This window comes from Peromyscus eremicus, chromosome 15 (genome assembly GCF_949786415.1).
Source record: "Peromyscus eremicus chromosome 15, PerEre_H2_v1, whole genome shotgun sequence".
Taxonomy (NCBI): domain Eukaryota; kingdom Metazoa; phylum Chordata; class Mammalia; order Rodentia; family Cricetidae; genus Peromyscus; species Peromyscus eremicus.
The window spans coordinates 43,864,338-43,880,234 of NC_081431.1; the positions used below are offsets into that span (position 1 = coordinate 43,864,338).

General features: G+C 39.9%; 1 protein-coding gene across 1 annotated transcript in view; it reads left to right on the top strand.

Moving 5' to 3' along the window:
• Window positions 1-15,897, top strand: part of Hmcn1 (hemicentin 1) — a 435,413-nt gene that overhangs the window by 214,117 nt on the left and 205,399 nt on the right. Inside the window, exons 12-15 of the mRNA XM_059280181.1 lie at window positions 968-1,109; window positions 2,634-2,761; window positions 4,921-5,034; window positions 10,180-10,338. Coding sequence (XP_059136164.1) covers window positions 968-1,109; window positions 2,634-2,761; window positions 4,921-5,034; window positions 10,180-10,338 — 543 coding nt within the window. The remainder of the gene's footprint in view (window positions 1-967; window positions 1,110-2,633; window positions 2,762-4,920; window positions 5,035-10,179; window positions 10,339-15,897) is intronic.

Sequence of the window (15,897 nt, forward strand, 5' to 3'; positions counted from 1 at the left end):
AGCTGAGTTAGCTTGCTTCTCTCGGAACTGATGGACTCTTCAAACAACGTGAAAGGGAGTTCGTCTCCTTCTACTCAATCAGCTGGAGGATTTTCCTAAGAGAATTGTTTACGATTTCTTTGATAGCCTGTCTTTGGAGATGAATGCTTGCAGCCTAACATACGGACACAGAAAACAGGGGAGAGCAAAGGAGCTGTGTCAACATCCCGGTTATATGTTGACAATAAATTGCAGGCTTCAAGTTTAATTTTCAAAAGTGTTTTTCTGTCCATACAAGTGGAAAACATTAGATAATTCAAGTCATTGCCATTTCTTGTTATATTGAGGTCCTGAGGGTGTGCATGCGTGAGTCACGTGACCATTACAGCTAGGTCTTAAGAGGGGCTGGCAGTTATTGTGGGTGAAGAATGGCTGTTTGTCCATCAACTGTGTTAAGTATCTTTTCAACCCAACCCACTGCAGATTCTAAGATATTAAATGGAAGATAATGGAAGACGCATAGTATGAAGGACATGGTCTCAGACTTTCTATCAAAAGAGAAAGTTTGATTCAAACAAAGCTGAAAGGTTATTTGAATCTCCAAATCTGCGTTCTCTGTTTAAAAAGAGCTCAAGCCTCCACTGGAGGCCTCCCCCCCCCCAAAAAAAAAAAAAGTTTAATGGGAAGTTTCAGAACAGCAGACAAAATCTAGAGCCTAGAGGTGGCTCATGGTAACCAGTGGAGACAGAAACATGGCATTGGGATCAAGTTCATTTTCTTTCCAAGGGAAGTTTGCTTCTCTGGTCTTCATTTCCTTTAGTCTCATTCTTTTGCTGAGACTCCAGGCCTATGATTGGGGTGTGATGGGGTTCTCCTCCAAATAATAAAGTGTAGATGGTGGAAGCTTAAGCAACTCCTGATAAAGCCCACCACAGCTAATGTCAATATAAACGGGCATTTCACTATCAAACTTCCATTTCATTTACAGAAAAACCCAAAGTCACTGTGATGCCCAAGAACCAGTCTTTTACCGGAGGGTCTGAGGTCTCCATCATGTGTTCTGCAACAGGTTATCCCAAACCAAAGATTGTCTGGACTGTTAATGAGATGTTTATCATGGGTTCACACAGGTACTGGGTTTGTATCATCTTCTTGGTTTTTATTGAATGAGAAAAGCTGATGGAATTTTGAGACTAAGTGAATCAGACCTGATCCCTAGTATTAAAACTTGATGAAAATCTATGGCTTTATACTTTCTAAACAGTCTAGGAAATGTCAAAAAATAATGCAAATCGTGACCTTAAAATGTTGGAAGTTATTAATCCTTAATTTCAGTAGTTAAGATGAAGTGTTCTCCAGTCTTTTGAGTTGTACACACGACACCATGATTTGTTATGTTTGAGCTTGAACTGAAATGGGATAATACACTTTACCTTGGGAAAAATGATATAATTATAACCAACCCATGTAAGGCATTGCCATGAGTTTAGAGGGAAAGAGGAAGGTGGGGAGGACTGGAGGACACAAATTGCAGGCTGCAGATGTTCCTGAGAGCCGCTGCCACCGTTGCTATAGTACGCTAAGGACACTTCTTTGCTACTGTATGCTTCCTAAAGAGTCCTTTAGGCTCGGAAAGCAGTAGTTATGTGGGTCAGAAACATAAGGACTTCTGGCCATCAGGCTTCCATTACTCCTGGTTTGGCATGAGAGGGAGGCTTAGATTTGCTCCAACAAACTGAGCCAGATTCTATTCCCAGAACCATCACAGATTCCGTGGGCAATATATGGGTATTGCATCTCTCAGGTTTTCATGTTGAAGGACCCTTTGCTGGGCAGTTCACCACAGGAGCCAAGACTACCTGAGTGCAAATTCCAGTACTTTCATTGAATAACTGATTTTGAGCAAGTTGTGCAACCTCCTCCTACATCTGTAAAACAAGGATGCTTACATTATCTGGGTCATTTGGTCATTGGGAAGAACAGAAATTTTAATAAACAGAAGTCTTCCATAACAGTCTCTGGCACACAGCCAGTTCTGGACACATGATATCTGTGTTGGTTTTGTCAACTTGACACAGTCTAGAATCACCTGAGGAGAGGGTCAGTGAGGGATTGTCTAGATCAGGTCGGGCTATGTATACGCCTCTGAGGGGTTTTTCATAACTGGCTTAATTGAAGTGGGAAGACCCATTCTGAATGTAGGCAGCACATTTCATGGGCTGGGTCCTGAACTCTTCAAGAGTGAAGAAATAAGCTAAGCAAGGGGTATGCATGCATTCATTCTCTCTCTGCTCTTGACTGTGAATGGGATGGGAAAAGCTACTTCAAGTTCCTACCTTGGCTTCCCCGTGATGATGGAACATAACCTGGAATTGTAAGCCAAATAAGTCTCTTCTCCCCATGCTGCTTTTTTGTCAGCATATTTTATCAGAGAAACTAGGCTCAAAAATAGGACAATATCCATTATTATTATTATTATTATTATTATTATTATTATTATTACATCTTTCTTTGTAACATGATGCTCTTGATGATGTCTGAAGTGAATGAAATTATAACTCTAAAATATTTGAAGAGGGTACTATAGTGTCCTCATGCTATAATACAATGCTATTGTAGTATTTTTAATTTAATTTTATTTTTTTAATCCAAAGGTACAGGATGACCTCAGAAGGCACTTTATTCATCAAGAATGCAGTTCCCAAAGATGCAGGGACCTACGGTTGCCTGGCAAGCAATGCAGCCGGAACTGATAAGCAGACTTCTACTCTCAGATACATCGGCAAGTATAATCAGTTTAAAAGGCAATGAAAACAGGGTGAATATCCTCATAAGTGACGGAAAGATCCTTCCTGAGAACTAATGCTACAAATCAATTGTATCCAATATTGTAATTTATCACTCATGTCACATATTGATTAAAGCAAATATTGTACATAAGTGAGGAAATCTATCAACAGAAATCAAGGAAGTGTCCAGGTTGTGAAAGACTTCTAGACTATCCACAGAATTATACCCTACCATGGTTTATTTTCGGTAATGCTTCATTTTCAAAATAAAAATGTCTATGTCTTTTCTCATCTCACCATCCATTTTATATTTATCTACTTATAATCAAAACTGATGGTATCATATTATTTTCATATTTCATCTACCATTTTCCCTTCCAAACTTAAGGCATTTATTAAGGTGTATATAATGATATAACTTTAGAGCATATCTGTGTTTAATTTGAACTTCCTAATATTGGTTGAAAATATCATGGTGTGTTTAGTGTCAGGCTGCAGATTGTGAATAATTTATTTGGATAAATGAATAGTCTGCCTTTTCACTCACTTTAACTTGGCTCCAAACATGGTAAGACATTAAAACTGTCAGTGTTGAGGAGAGAAGTGTAGGAAAACCACAATAAAAATAGAGAATGAGTTGGCATGCAAGGTGATGGAGGAATGTAAATGCCATGCCACAGGGGCCTGGACGAAGTGAGTATCACATGTAGAGTAATTATTTAAGGGGAAGCAGGTTCAGATTCAGAAGTACCAGGATTAAAAAATGTTCACGGAAAACAGGCGAAGAGGTAGCCGAGGATGAGCATGTGCTCATCTGAGTAGTGATGAACACAGAATTCTGCACAGCAGAAGTGAATTTTGTGTTTTTCACAGAGAAGCCAAATATTCAAGTTTCTTTGCTGTATAACACCCAGGGCATGCCAAAAATCTCTGCTGGAGACCGAATGCTAAAACACAAACAACCAACCAAAATCCATGCCACAGTAGTAGCCTCTACTCTTTAAAGGCTCCAGTAACGGGAGTTGATACATAAAACTATAAAAACAAAGCACAGACAATTACCGCGGGGATGTGGGGCCCGGGCCGGCGTCCGGCAGAGGTAAGATGGACTGGGAATGTCAAAGAGTTCCCAAAGGAGATAGGATTTGAGTTAAATCTGAAAGAATGAGTGGAATTTGAAGAGCCAAGGTGGCAAAGGAGAGTTTGGGGAGGAGGGAGGGAGGAAAAGGCGGGGGGAATGAGTGAAAGAGCAGAGAGCTTTGTCTTTGGGGCTCCCAAGTAGAACTCTGTACCCAGTGACAAGCCAGCAAGTGGACTGCAGGTGAAACTGAAAAGGAAGCAGTTTACGGGCTTTGAAAGCCAAACTGCTGGAAAGCAGCAGGGCTTGTTGGAGGGATTTAGCAGGGGAATGACGTGATCTTTAGGGAAAAAACTCTAAGTTTTGTTTAAAGCACCGTCAGTTGAAGTTAGGAAGGTCTCGAACCATTTAGGTAAGAGAAAGTAAGTCAGTGAGCTAGTGCCAACGGATAAAGCAAGAAACACTAAGGAAAACTCCATGAACCATAAACATAAAGAAATAAACGTATCACAGGAATGGGCACCGTCAGCATGGCGGAGGGGAAAAACAGAAGAAAATGGAAGACAATAAGATTACAACATAAACACCCTTAAAAATCACATAGGAAATACGATTTTAATTCATCTATAATTGTATTAGCTTCACGTCTTAATTTAGCTTGGCTATATTAACCCTATCCCTCTTTCAACTCCATTTTGATTTGGATCACCCTTCTCTTCCATTCTTTTAGAGTTGTGGGTCCAGGGTGCATTCGTTTGTCTGAGCCCAGTCTCCTTATAGATCGCTTTTTCAGCAAAAGCCCTTAATTACTTTCCTACATTTTACACCTTTGTTTTCTAGTCATCTTCCAAGCTTTTGTCATTGTTTTTGTCTAATATCCTTGTTTGGCTTCCACATTCATGTTTCCATCCTATGCATGTGTACACATGCACAGTATGAGGGTGTCTTTCTGCTTATAAATAAATGTAAGTGGGGATATAATGCTGGTGTGAGGTCTGTTGATTCATTCAGGAAACTTAAAGTCCACATGGCATTTTCTAGACGTTGACTGCTTTGTATCTTTGTGTTTTTCAGAAGCTCCTAAGTTGGTGGTAGTTCAGAGTGAGCTCTTGGTGGCCCTTGGGGATACTACCGTTATGGAATGTAAAACCTCTGGGGTTCCTCCACCTCAAGTAAAGTGGTTCAAAGGTATATTTCTTATGTTCATGTTTGCCTCACTTCGTTTGTTTTTTCTTTTAAAAAAATGATTTGTTAAGAATTTGTTTTGGTGTGTGACTTAGCAGGCCTATAAAATGTGTTTATGATCTCACTGGAGACAATAGTTCAAAATTCTGAACTCTGAATTTCAGGATTTGACATCTGGTATGGATTACAGGCCCGTGAAATCAAAGCAGGAGAAGTCTGCCTTGCTAACCCAGCTGAACATTCTCTTTGTTAGTTTAGGACTGTTTCCTGTAGAAAACTGTCCAAGAATATTCAGTTGATGTTTAAAATAGCTTCCCTGGTTTTCGTTCACTTTTCTTGGAGATGAGCACTCACACTTTTAAAATGCAAATCCTCAAGGATGCCTTCTGTAACCTGCTCAACTGCAGATACACACTGAGGCTCACGGGAAATTGACAGACAAGCGTATGTCCTGGTCAAGATATGCCTGTCAGCTGTAGAACTGATATCCACATTTTAATGTGTAGATAGACCCCTGATTCTACAAGGAGAGCACAGTAATGCTCTACTGGACCTTAGGGAAGCTCGGTCTATGCACAGATGATGATATCTGCATCTGCATGAAACCTTCTGCTTCTACTTCCCTCTCGGCCCTACATGATCAAAATAAAGAAAACGTTTTAGATGTTCTAAAAGAGAGGTTGCTAGGATTATTGAGATGCTGTTTGCAAAATACTTTTTAATCTTCAGATGAAAAATGCTAAATAGCACAAAGCGCTGTTGTTATGATTCTGTTTGTTAAATCATAGATGTTCCCATAGCAACAGGTTGATGTCATAATCACAAAATTATGAATTCACCTCGGGTTCAAACTTAGGAAACAGGAGGTGAAAAGAAAAAGGCTTTATGTAAATTTTCTTAAATAATATAAATCAAAAGTAAGAAAATAATGCCATTTTTTTACTTTCCTAGGCTCAAAGGTTTTCAGTTTGTATGTTTTCCTTGGTTGAAAAAAATTTCTGGTTTTTGTTCCTTGTTGAGGTTCCTTAATGAGTTCCTTATTTCACTGACTACAAACTAATTTTACTTATTAGAAATGCTTAAATCTTTGAATTCCCAGTTAAATAAATATACAACTTCAAACCCAGATTGTGGCGAAACAGACACAGAAAGTCAGTTTTTGTGTGACTCGGCAGTCGAGGAAGACAGTAAAACTTCACAAAGCTCTGGGTGGCTCCTCGTGTCAAATCACATGGAAAGTCTTGCCCACAAACTAGGCGTACTTATCTGAAAAGCTTGTTCTTCATGCCAATCTCTGTCCCACAAAACACAAGGAGGAGCTAGGGAACCCTGCAGCCACCACATGGAACACTCTGGGATTCACTTGTTTCCTCTTTCCACCATAGATACTGTAAATCAGTGGGTTCAACTAATAACATCCCAGTGGATTCTAACCCATGTGGGCATGAGATACTGATACATCGTACTGTCAGACACAAGCAAAAGCTTATTAACAGCACACATCCCTCAACCCCGTATCAGGCCAGCTCATCCATCCCAGTGGATTCCACTCCACATGGGCATGAGATACTGATACATCATACCATAAGATGGTATACACAGTCTGATGCTTATTAATAACACACTTCCCTGAACTCCGTATCAGTCCAGCTCACCCTCCCAGCCACAGGTAGGCAGTTTATTGCCTAAGAGGTCAGCATCACAAGGAGAAAACTAGAAGCCAAAGCTTTCCTCATGCAGACTGGCTCCAACATGAAGAGTCAGAGGCAGGTGGGCTCTTGTGTCCTGGGGACAAGGTGATAGAGAGGTCAGGAAATCTGACCTCATAGGAACCGTAGGAGTAGAAGAGTTCCTGCCTTACCCTCAGAATAACTTTTCCTTATATGCATTCCTTAGGCAATTCTGCTTGAATAAAATAGTGGTTTTTTTTTTTAAATCTCATTCAGACCATTGGAGAAAAGAAATCCCATGAGGCAAAGTGCCCTCCAAGACTTTAGCCCTTTTGTTGCTAGAAATGAACAGTATGAAGTGGTTTTAAGGGAAAATCAGGGACACCATTAAAATCTTATGAAAAGGATATTTGTGGTAAAATATAAAATTGGATTTATTTATTGAGATTGATGGTTCTCAAATGTAGTTTGAAATCTCTGGGGGTTCCTCACTATTCTTTGAAGGGATCCACATGCTCCAAATTATTTTCATAATAACACTGAAATGTTATTTGGCTCTTTACTTTCATTGTCTTCCGAGTGAGTAGTGGAGTTTCTGGAGGCTACATGATGTATGGTATTCAATAAAGAGAAGGCAGAAGCAAGTATGAACACTCAGCTGTCTTCTATTAAGCTGGACATTAGACACTGTGGAAATTCACAAAAATGTAGAACAATGCCACTTTTCTTACTAATTTTTTCTGGTTTGGGAAAATATTATTTTTATAAAATATATTTACTATGCAAGAATATATCATGAGTTTTAAATAAAATAAGTTATGTGCATGTTTTTAAACTTCCCAATTTGATTTCTGAAATATTAAATACAAATAAATATAATTCATATAAATAAAAATTCTCTGGGTTCCTCAGTCATTTTTAAGAGGACACATGAGGGTCCTTGAGACAAACATTTCTAGCCGCAAGTTAACTACTATCAACTATTTGCAAAGTTCTAGTGTTAAACTTTACATCCACAGGGTCCAGAATTGAGTTGAGATGATAGCAACGGGAGTATCTTCCTCAGTAATGATGATTGTAAAATCCTAAAACAGATAATTGAAAGTTTATTATCTTACCAAGTATATGTTCTTCTAATTGTATTTAATATTAAAACTAAATAATCCCCATCACAACTCCATTTGAGAAGGACTCAGACTGTACTTCTCTGGCTTCTCAATAATTTGATAAATAATTTTCAGTAGAAATCAAGAAAAGGAAGACTATCAAAATGTGATCAAATTATAATCTTGATTGGGCTTGTGCTTTCCAATTCCTTCCTTCCTTCCTTCCTTCCTTCCTTCCTTCCTTCCTTCCTTCCTGTCTTCCTTCCTTCCTTCCTTCCTTCCTTCCTTCCTTCCTCCCTTCCTGTCTTCCTTCCTGTCTTCCTTCCTTCCTTCCTTCCTTCCTTCCTTCCTTCCTTCCTTCCTCCCTTCCTGTCTTCCTTCCTGTCTTCCTTCCTTCCTCCCTTCCTGTCTTCCTTCCTGTCTTCCTTCCTGTCTTCCTTCCTTCCTTCCTTCCTTCCTTCCTTCTTTCCTTCCTTCCTTCCTTCCTTCCTTCCTTCCTTCCTTCCTTCCTCCCTTCCTGTCTTCCTTCCTTCTTTCCCTCCTCCCCTCCTCTTTCTTTCTTTCTTCTTTTCTTTTTTGTGACTGTCATTCCTTCAACCTTTTTACTTGGAACAAAAGCTGCCAGCACAAGGTCTTTATTTCATCTTCTGACACAGATGGTGTCTTTTGACATACAGGAATAAGCTAAAAGCAAGAAATAAATTACAAAATTCTAAATGCATCTTAGTCCAAACAGACTAACGCTTGAAGAACATCGAGGTCACACTGCATCCTCCTCTGGTAGGAGGATAGTTATGTCAACATCATCTGCTTTTGTTTATTAAAATCTCCCAGAGGCACTTAGACAAAGTTTTTGCTGCCTCTCTCATTTGTGAGTAGAGTATGTAGTAGCAAGTGTAAGGCTGCCTAGGGGGTTGAAATATTGGAATTCTGGAAAATTCTTTGTTTGAGGCACTGACAGTTGCTTACTTATTAGAATTTTGTTGTTTTCAAATTCAGAGATTCTTTGACATCCTCTCTTCAGAAAATTATATAAACAAAAGAGAATTGTCTACATGTTGCTGCATCTCATTGGTTGGTGCTGTTTGAAGCATCCTTTTAGAGAGCTACTTGCTCTTGGACTCTTTGCCTATTTAAAGCAAGGAGTTGTGTATGTGATCTTCAGTTCCAGGGTACATGACTGATGGGTGACATTTTAGAAAGCAACTTTCAGATTTGGGGAATGTCATTAAACCCTAAGATCAAGGGCCACCAAACCTCCTGAGGGATTTTAAGATCCTCACGTACTTTGTATCATCCTTAATATAGCAAATGAAACAAAAAATGCACTAAGTGGCATTATATATCCAATACTATATGCTTTTTAAATCTACTGGTCATTGTAGTTATTTTCATTCTTCGGCTGTAGGACCATTTGGGAGATGGAAAGCACAGGAGATGCATGCATAATCTTCCTCATGACTCTTTGAGGTGTTATCTCTTTCTATAATAAGTGGTGCTTGGAGGATCAGAGGCTCCGTTGGGACATACCACATATAGAGGCAATCCAGATGTAACTAGTCTTTCTTGGTTCATCCTGTCCTTGCACCGAGATCCCTATCTGCTTCCTCCAAACACACTATTACTTCAAATTCAATTTTTTTTTTTTTTTTTGAGACAGGGTTTCTCTGTGTAGCTTTGCGCCTTTCCTGGAACTCACTTGGTAGCCCAAGCTGGCCTCGAACTCACAGAGATCCGCCTGGCTCTGCCTCCCAAGTGCTGGGATTAAAGGCGTGCGCCACCACCGCCCAGCCAAATTCAAATGTTTAATGAATGAGATTTTAGCTGAGGTAACCCAAGAGACTAATATAAACTAACTATTCTTTCTATTCTCTCAGCAAACTTTCACCTACCTTTTCCAACCAGCCCTCTTCCTTGGCCATTCATATGAATTTCTCAGCCAGTTTAGACTTATCACAAGACAAACTATAACTGATGCCATTCAATAAAGAATCAAGCTAATATCTTTGATACCTCAAGCACTTCCAAGATCACTTAAATGCCTCATGCCACAATGATAATTGAAGCCTCTCATCAGCCCTCACCTTCCTAGCTCCACTTTTACTGAGCAAAGCCACTCTTTAGGTTTTAAGCCTACCCCAGCTTTCGATGTAGCTCCCAAGAGCTCAATCTTATTTGGATGTCAATGGATGGAGGAAGCAGCTGTATACAGTTCATTACAGGCCCGGGTTCTAGTAAAGCATCTCTGTTGTGCAACTGGAATTTGAAACATTGCAATCATTCTTGTTCAGAAATTTCAAAATCCTATCAGTGGCAGTGTAAACCATGTAAAAATTTCCGTATTTAATGTTCTTCCCATTGTTTTGATTTAGGAGATCTTGAATTGAGGCCCTCAACATTCCTCAGTATTGACCCTCTCATGGGACTTTTGAAGATTCAAGAAACACAAGATCTGGATGCTGGTGATTATACCTGTGCAGCCATCAATGATGCTGGAAGAGCAACAGGCAGACTAACTCTGGATGTAGGCTGTAAGCTTTCATGTCCATTGGTTGCATTTTTTTTTCTGACATTGAGTTGTTATTTTCCATGTTGATCAACTGTGAAACAATTTGGTCTAAATATTTGTCAGAATGGCAAATCCTGCATGGGCATTTCAGATGACTAACATCATAACAGTGGCTAGCAGTTCCTAGGAGCTTCCAATGTACCATTCATTGTGCCAAGAATGTTTTATGGGACATCCCATTAGACTTTTACAACCCCAATAAGAGGAGATGCTATGGTTATGTCTTATACAAGTATAAGAACACTGAGCTTCTTATAAGCTGAGCCACTTGACCAGGGCCGCAAAGCTAGGGAGGGGCAGAGCCTGGGTATTTGACTGCAAGTTATCTGACCTCAGAGACTGTAGGCTTCACCCATATGTGTCATCTATTGCCATTTTTCTGTCAGTAGTCATCCATTCTACCATCGGATTCCCAATTATTAACATCTGGAAGCCAGAAAGTAGAGTTTGGCCCTAGACCATAATCTAGAGATGTTGATGACAGCAAAGGTAACAGATTATTCTTTTGTTTTAGTTTCAAAAATCCACTAGGAGTTACTCCCCAGGGTCTGAAATAAAGTACTAACTACAAATGAATGTCAATCACCATGGAAGATGCAGTGTGTGCATGACAACTGTATTTGTGTTCTCAGGAAGTTGGGTTCTCACTTCATCATCTATTTCATGTCTCTAGAAAAATAACACAAAACGAAAAACATTCTCTACACAGTGTGGTAAAACTAGAAATAAAATAGAACTTGTTTTTCATGGAAAAGGATGTGGCAGCTTAATTTTCACAGATAATTAAATATTTACATCTCTTCAAACTTATAAGTATAGAATGTCATTAAATTATATTTTCTTTTCTGTATATTATGTACAAGAACTTTTTTGTCATGCTCAAACTGCTTTTTTAAACACAAGTGAAGAAAAATGAATCTTTTACAAACCATTTTAGTTCCATTATCTTAAGCCTTTAAGTGAAAATTATGGCCCTATGTGCTTGATATTTTGTTTCATGGAAACTAATTTTCTTCCCTCCTGAGACCTGTTGTGATCCTGGTCCCTTGCCCTTAGCTCTCTGTTGAACACTATTTATTCTTTCTGAATATGCCCTGAAATTTTAATATAGAATACTGTAAATGGCCCAGGGTGGTGCAAGATGTCCAGGATGGTGTTTTAACAATAACTGAACTGTGTTATTATTAAGATAAATACCTTGGAAATAAGGTTGGAACTGTTGGGTGGAGGGGGTCTCTGATTCTCCTGGAAGATTTTCAACTGTACTAATGATTTTGGAAATATAAGACTCAAGTAAGGGAGGCCATTAGATACATAATTCTTGTTTTTAAGAAACACAGTAAGGGTAAAGTTCCAATTCTTGGCACCTTCCTGTTCTGTCTCTCCCAGTTTCCCATGGAGATGTTCTATATTCCCACAGCATTCTTTTACATGTTCTAGCTCTGTAGGGGCAGAGAAATGGCCTCAGTAACTTTTCCTAGTAATAAAATAGTGATCCCTTAGAAACATTACCAATGGTTGAGAAAGTCTGAGGATCACATACGTACTCCTTGCTTACTGACTGTTTCCTTCTTAATCATTTTTGTGCTTCTACATTTTCTAGATCCTCTCTACTGTCCATCAATGCACTATATATAAAGACTAGTGATATCTGTTCTTGGTGTCTTGTGGTGATACATCAGTGACTTTTCTTGTTACTATGACAAAATACTTCAAAAAATATCTGGAGGTAGAATGGGTTCATTTCCTCCAGTTTGTGTCTATTACAGCAGAAGAGACACAGCAGAAGGAGTGCTGAGGTGGCTGATCTCAGAGTGTCTGTGGTCAGGAAATAGTGACAGACGAGTCCTGGCCCTGAGCTTGCTTTGTCCCTTTCTATTCAGTCTGAGACCCAAGTCCACAGGACAGTGCCATGCACCTTCAGAATGGATCTAACCTCCTCCGGTATACCCCTCTGGAAACATCCTCAGACATACCCAAGTGCTTGAAAATCCAGTTATGTTGACAGGGAAGATCAACCATAACCAGAAACTTCCCCACAAGTATCTTCTTTTGATATGTCACTCTTTACATGTAGCTCAACTTTGATTTGGCTCCATTGTATTCAAGATACTCACCGTTCATGACTCTTCTAAAGCAACGAGCTTCTCAGTCTTGATCCCAGTGATCACTCTGAATGAACCATCAACAGAAACAAGTCATCTGCTTGCTGTGACATTGACCATTGCTAACACCTGGCACATAATATTGACATTGGCATCATTGTGATTCTGATGTGCCATAATATTCTGATTCTTCATTAGCTCATAAGGTGTGAGTAGACTGACCCACTCATGGGAGACCATGGTTACATATGGGAGCAGATGTACTGTGTACATGCTACATACCATGGTTGTAGAGATGATTGTGGTTTCCAGTATGAGTCTTAAATGAAAACACACCATGGACTGAAACTTTCTCCAGAATTAACACAGTGGTTGAGAAAATAGGCACTTGAGAGAAAATGGGTTGTTTTATAGATTTTTTTATAGATATAAGTGGCATTTACTTTACAGGTGAATTGGAAGATGACATGAGATGTTATCACTTATATACACCTGGCATATTAACTATTACCTATGGGACTGCTATGCAACATATATCTTGTGTATAATTTCATGTATGTCATGATTATTTTCTTTCTTTGAGTCTCAAAAATGATATTGGAATGCCTACATAAAATGACTCAGTCCCCAAGATTAGACTTTGGGCTTTTAATATGAAACTCATTTTCTTAATTTGACTCCTTTTTAGTCAAATTAGGAGACAAATACTAAGCTTAGTAGTGCATAAAATTATTCATTCAAGTTCCAAAATTATTGGGCATATTTCTGAGTTGCTTGTGACTTAAGAATAAAACCCTGCTTTCATCTATATCATGTAGCTATTTGGGCTTTGAGATTGTTTTTGTGGACCCATTACCTCACAGCAGCAGTACTAGATCAAAAAATAACAAAAGAACTGTTTAATCTGTTCTTGAGTTTGAGCTTCTTGTAGTGAGCACCCTTTTTCCTGTTTCTCATTATCATGGCTTTAAGTTATAGACATTTCAGGTCAACAGGGAAAGTTACCAATGCTTTTCATCCCTGGAAAAGGGGGGTAGTGATTTGTGAAGTCATTTGGAAGAAGAGGGAATTGGAAACATCAAACAAAATGTTGGCCTGGCAGTAATTTTTTTCAGCATTCCGCACCACACAGGGTTTGAGTCTTAGACTGTGGTTTTGTGTCTTGTGGTTTGGTGGAACCAAAGCAATGTGTCTAGTCATTTGGAGAAAGAAAATCTCTGACTGACATAATGCAAGAGTTGCCACAGAGGGAATATGTATTTAACTGTCTTGGGGGTTAAGGAAAATAATTCAGAATAGTGTTTACAGCAAGATGGCAAATTGGTTTACGACTTCTTTATTTTTAAAACAATGAGTCTGCACAGCTAGAGTTATCTCTACAGACAACAAACTGCACTGTGGTGTTACTCCCCCGCCCCCAAGCATATCTCAGTGAGCTGCACAGATGTTTAGGGAATCACCAGGGATCAAACATTATCTTAAGAGACTGTATGAAGGACCAGAAGTGAAATCAGATGCAAATATTAAACGCCAGCACTAAGATCTAATAAGTTAACTCTGTAATTTTCATGTTTCATACAGTTAGTATTGAGGTAGTTATTTCATGCTACATTCTTAGTAAAGATCATCTCTTTTGACAACTTGAACTGTGAAATACTGTTTTTCCTTGATGTTCTTTGAGGAACTAAAACCAGGGAGAGGGGTGAAATGACGTTCCCAAGATCACAAACTAAAAACAGCAGAACTGCCCTTCGAAACCACTCCGTGGCTTCTTACTCTTTGAAGTTGCACTGTCTCTTCTAGAGTAGTGCCATGTGTACTGTCAGCCGGTCACTACTGCTCTCCTGGGCTCTAGTTTCGCTAATCTAGTCACAACTCATCCAGAACACCTCACTTGGAGGCTGTGTTGGCCACAGTCAGGAGGAGGAAGTATTTCAATCTTCTTGGCTCAGCTAGCTTCGTTTTGGAAGTTTGTGTGTGGTGGACGTTGGGCTGGCTGCTCTCTCAGGCCTGGTTTTCTCATTTCCCTTTTGAGATTCAGCACTTGCGTTCCCTGCTCTGATGTCTTGTGCCTGATGCCGTTCGAGAATCTGCTTTGCAATGCATGACTTCTCCCATCTTGATTAGGTTTGTGGGTGTAACTTGAGTTTGCTTTTCTGTTCTGACTCCAGATTCCCTCCCTCTATTACTTCTGAACATGCCAGTGTATCACTTTTCGTTGATAATTGTATTTTAACATTTCAATAAAAGGAAATCTTCCTTGGGAGATTTCAGTCTTCTACATTTTTAAAAAAATTTTCTCTCATGTAGTCCATGCCTACCGCAATTTCCCCTCCCTCCCTTCCCTCCAGTCTCCCCTCCCACATCCCCTCTTCCCCAGATCCATGCCCCCTCCATCTCCCCTCAGAAAAGAGCAGGCTTCCCAGGGACATCAACCAAACATGGCATAATATACTCTAATAAAACCAGATACATACCGTCACATCAAGTCTGGACACGGTAACCCAGTAGGAGGAAAAGGGTCTCATAAGGCTTAAGACTCAGAAACTGGCCCTGTTCCCCTGTTAGGAGTCCCACAAGAATATCGAACTACTTCACCATAACATATATGCAGAGGACCTAGGTGAGACCCCTACAGGCTCCTTGATCTCTGTGAGTCCCCGTGAGTCCCAGTCAATTGATTCTGTGGGTCATGTTCTCCTGGTTTTCCTGACCCTTTTGATTCCTCCTATTCTTCCCCCGCTTTCTCCTTCTCATCTTTAGGATTCCCCAAGCTCTGCCTAATGTTTGGCTGTGGGACTCTGCATCTGCTCCTGTAGTAGGAGTCTTATAAGTTCTTACTAATAAAATCAAACCTGAGGCCAGTTATTGGGGTGAATACTGGAAGGTCAGAGAGGTAGAACAAGCCACAGCTAACCTCACCTGGCCAACTTCTCAGCTGATCTTGTTTCCTCAGACTGGAAGCCTCTGTGTCCTTGTATCCAAATGGCTCTCAGCTGAACTGTGCTTCTCGAAAGCCTGAAAGCTTAACCAGCTAAATGCTTCTAGGTTCTGGTCCTCACGCCTTATATACCTTTCTGCTTTCTACCACCACTCCCTGGGATTAAAGGCTTGCTTTCTGGGATTAAAGGCGTGTGTCACCATGCCTGGCCATTTCCAATGTGGCCTTGAACTCACAGAGATCCAGAGGAATTTCTACCTCTGGAATGCTAGGATTAAAGGTGTGAGTGCCACCATTTTCTAGCCTTTATATCTAGTGGCTGTTCTGTTTCTGACCCCAGATAAGTTTATCAGGGTGCACAATATTTTGGGGAACACAATACCACCACATTGCTCCCATCAGTTTCTGGGTGAAGTCTCTAGTCTTTCTGATGAGGATTCTGCTAAGCTTCAGTTCCAGAACACTCCGCATACAA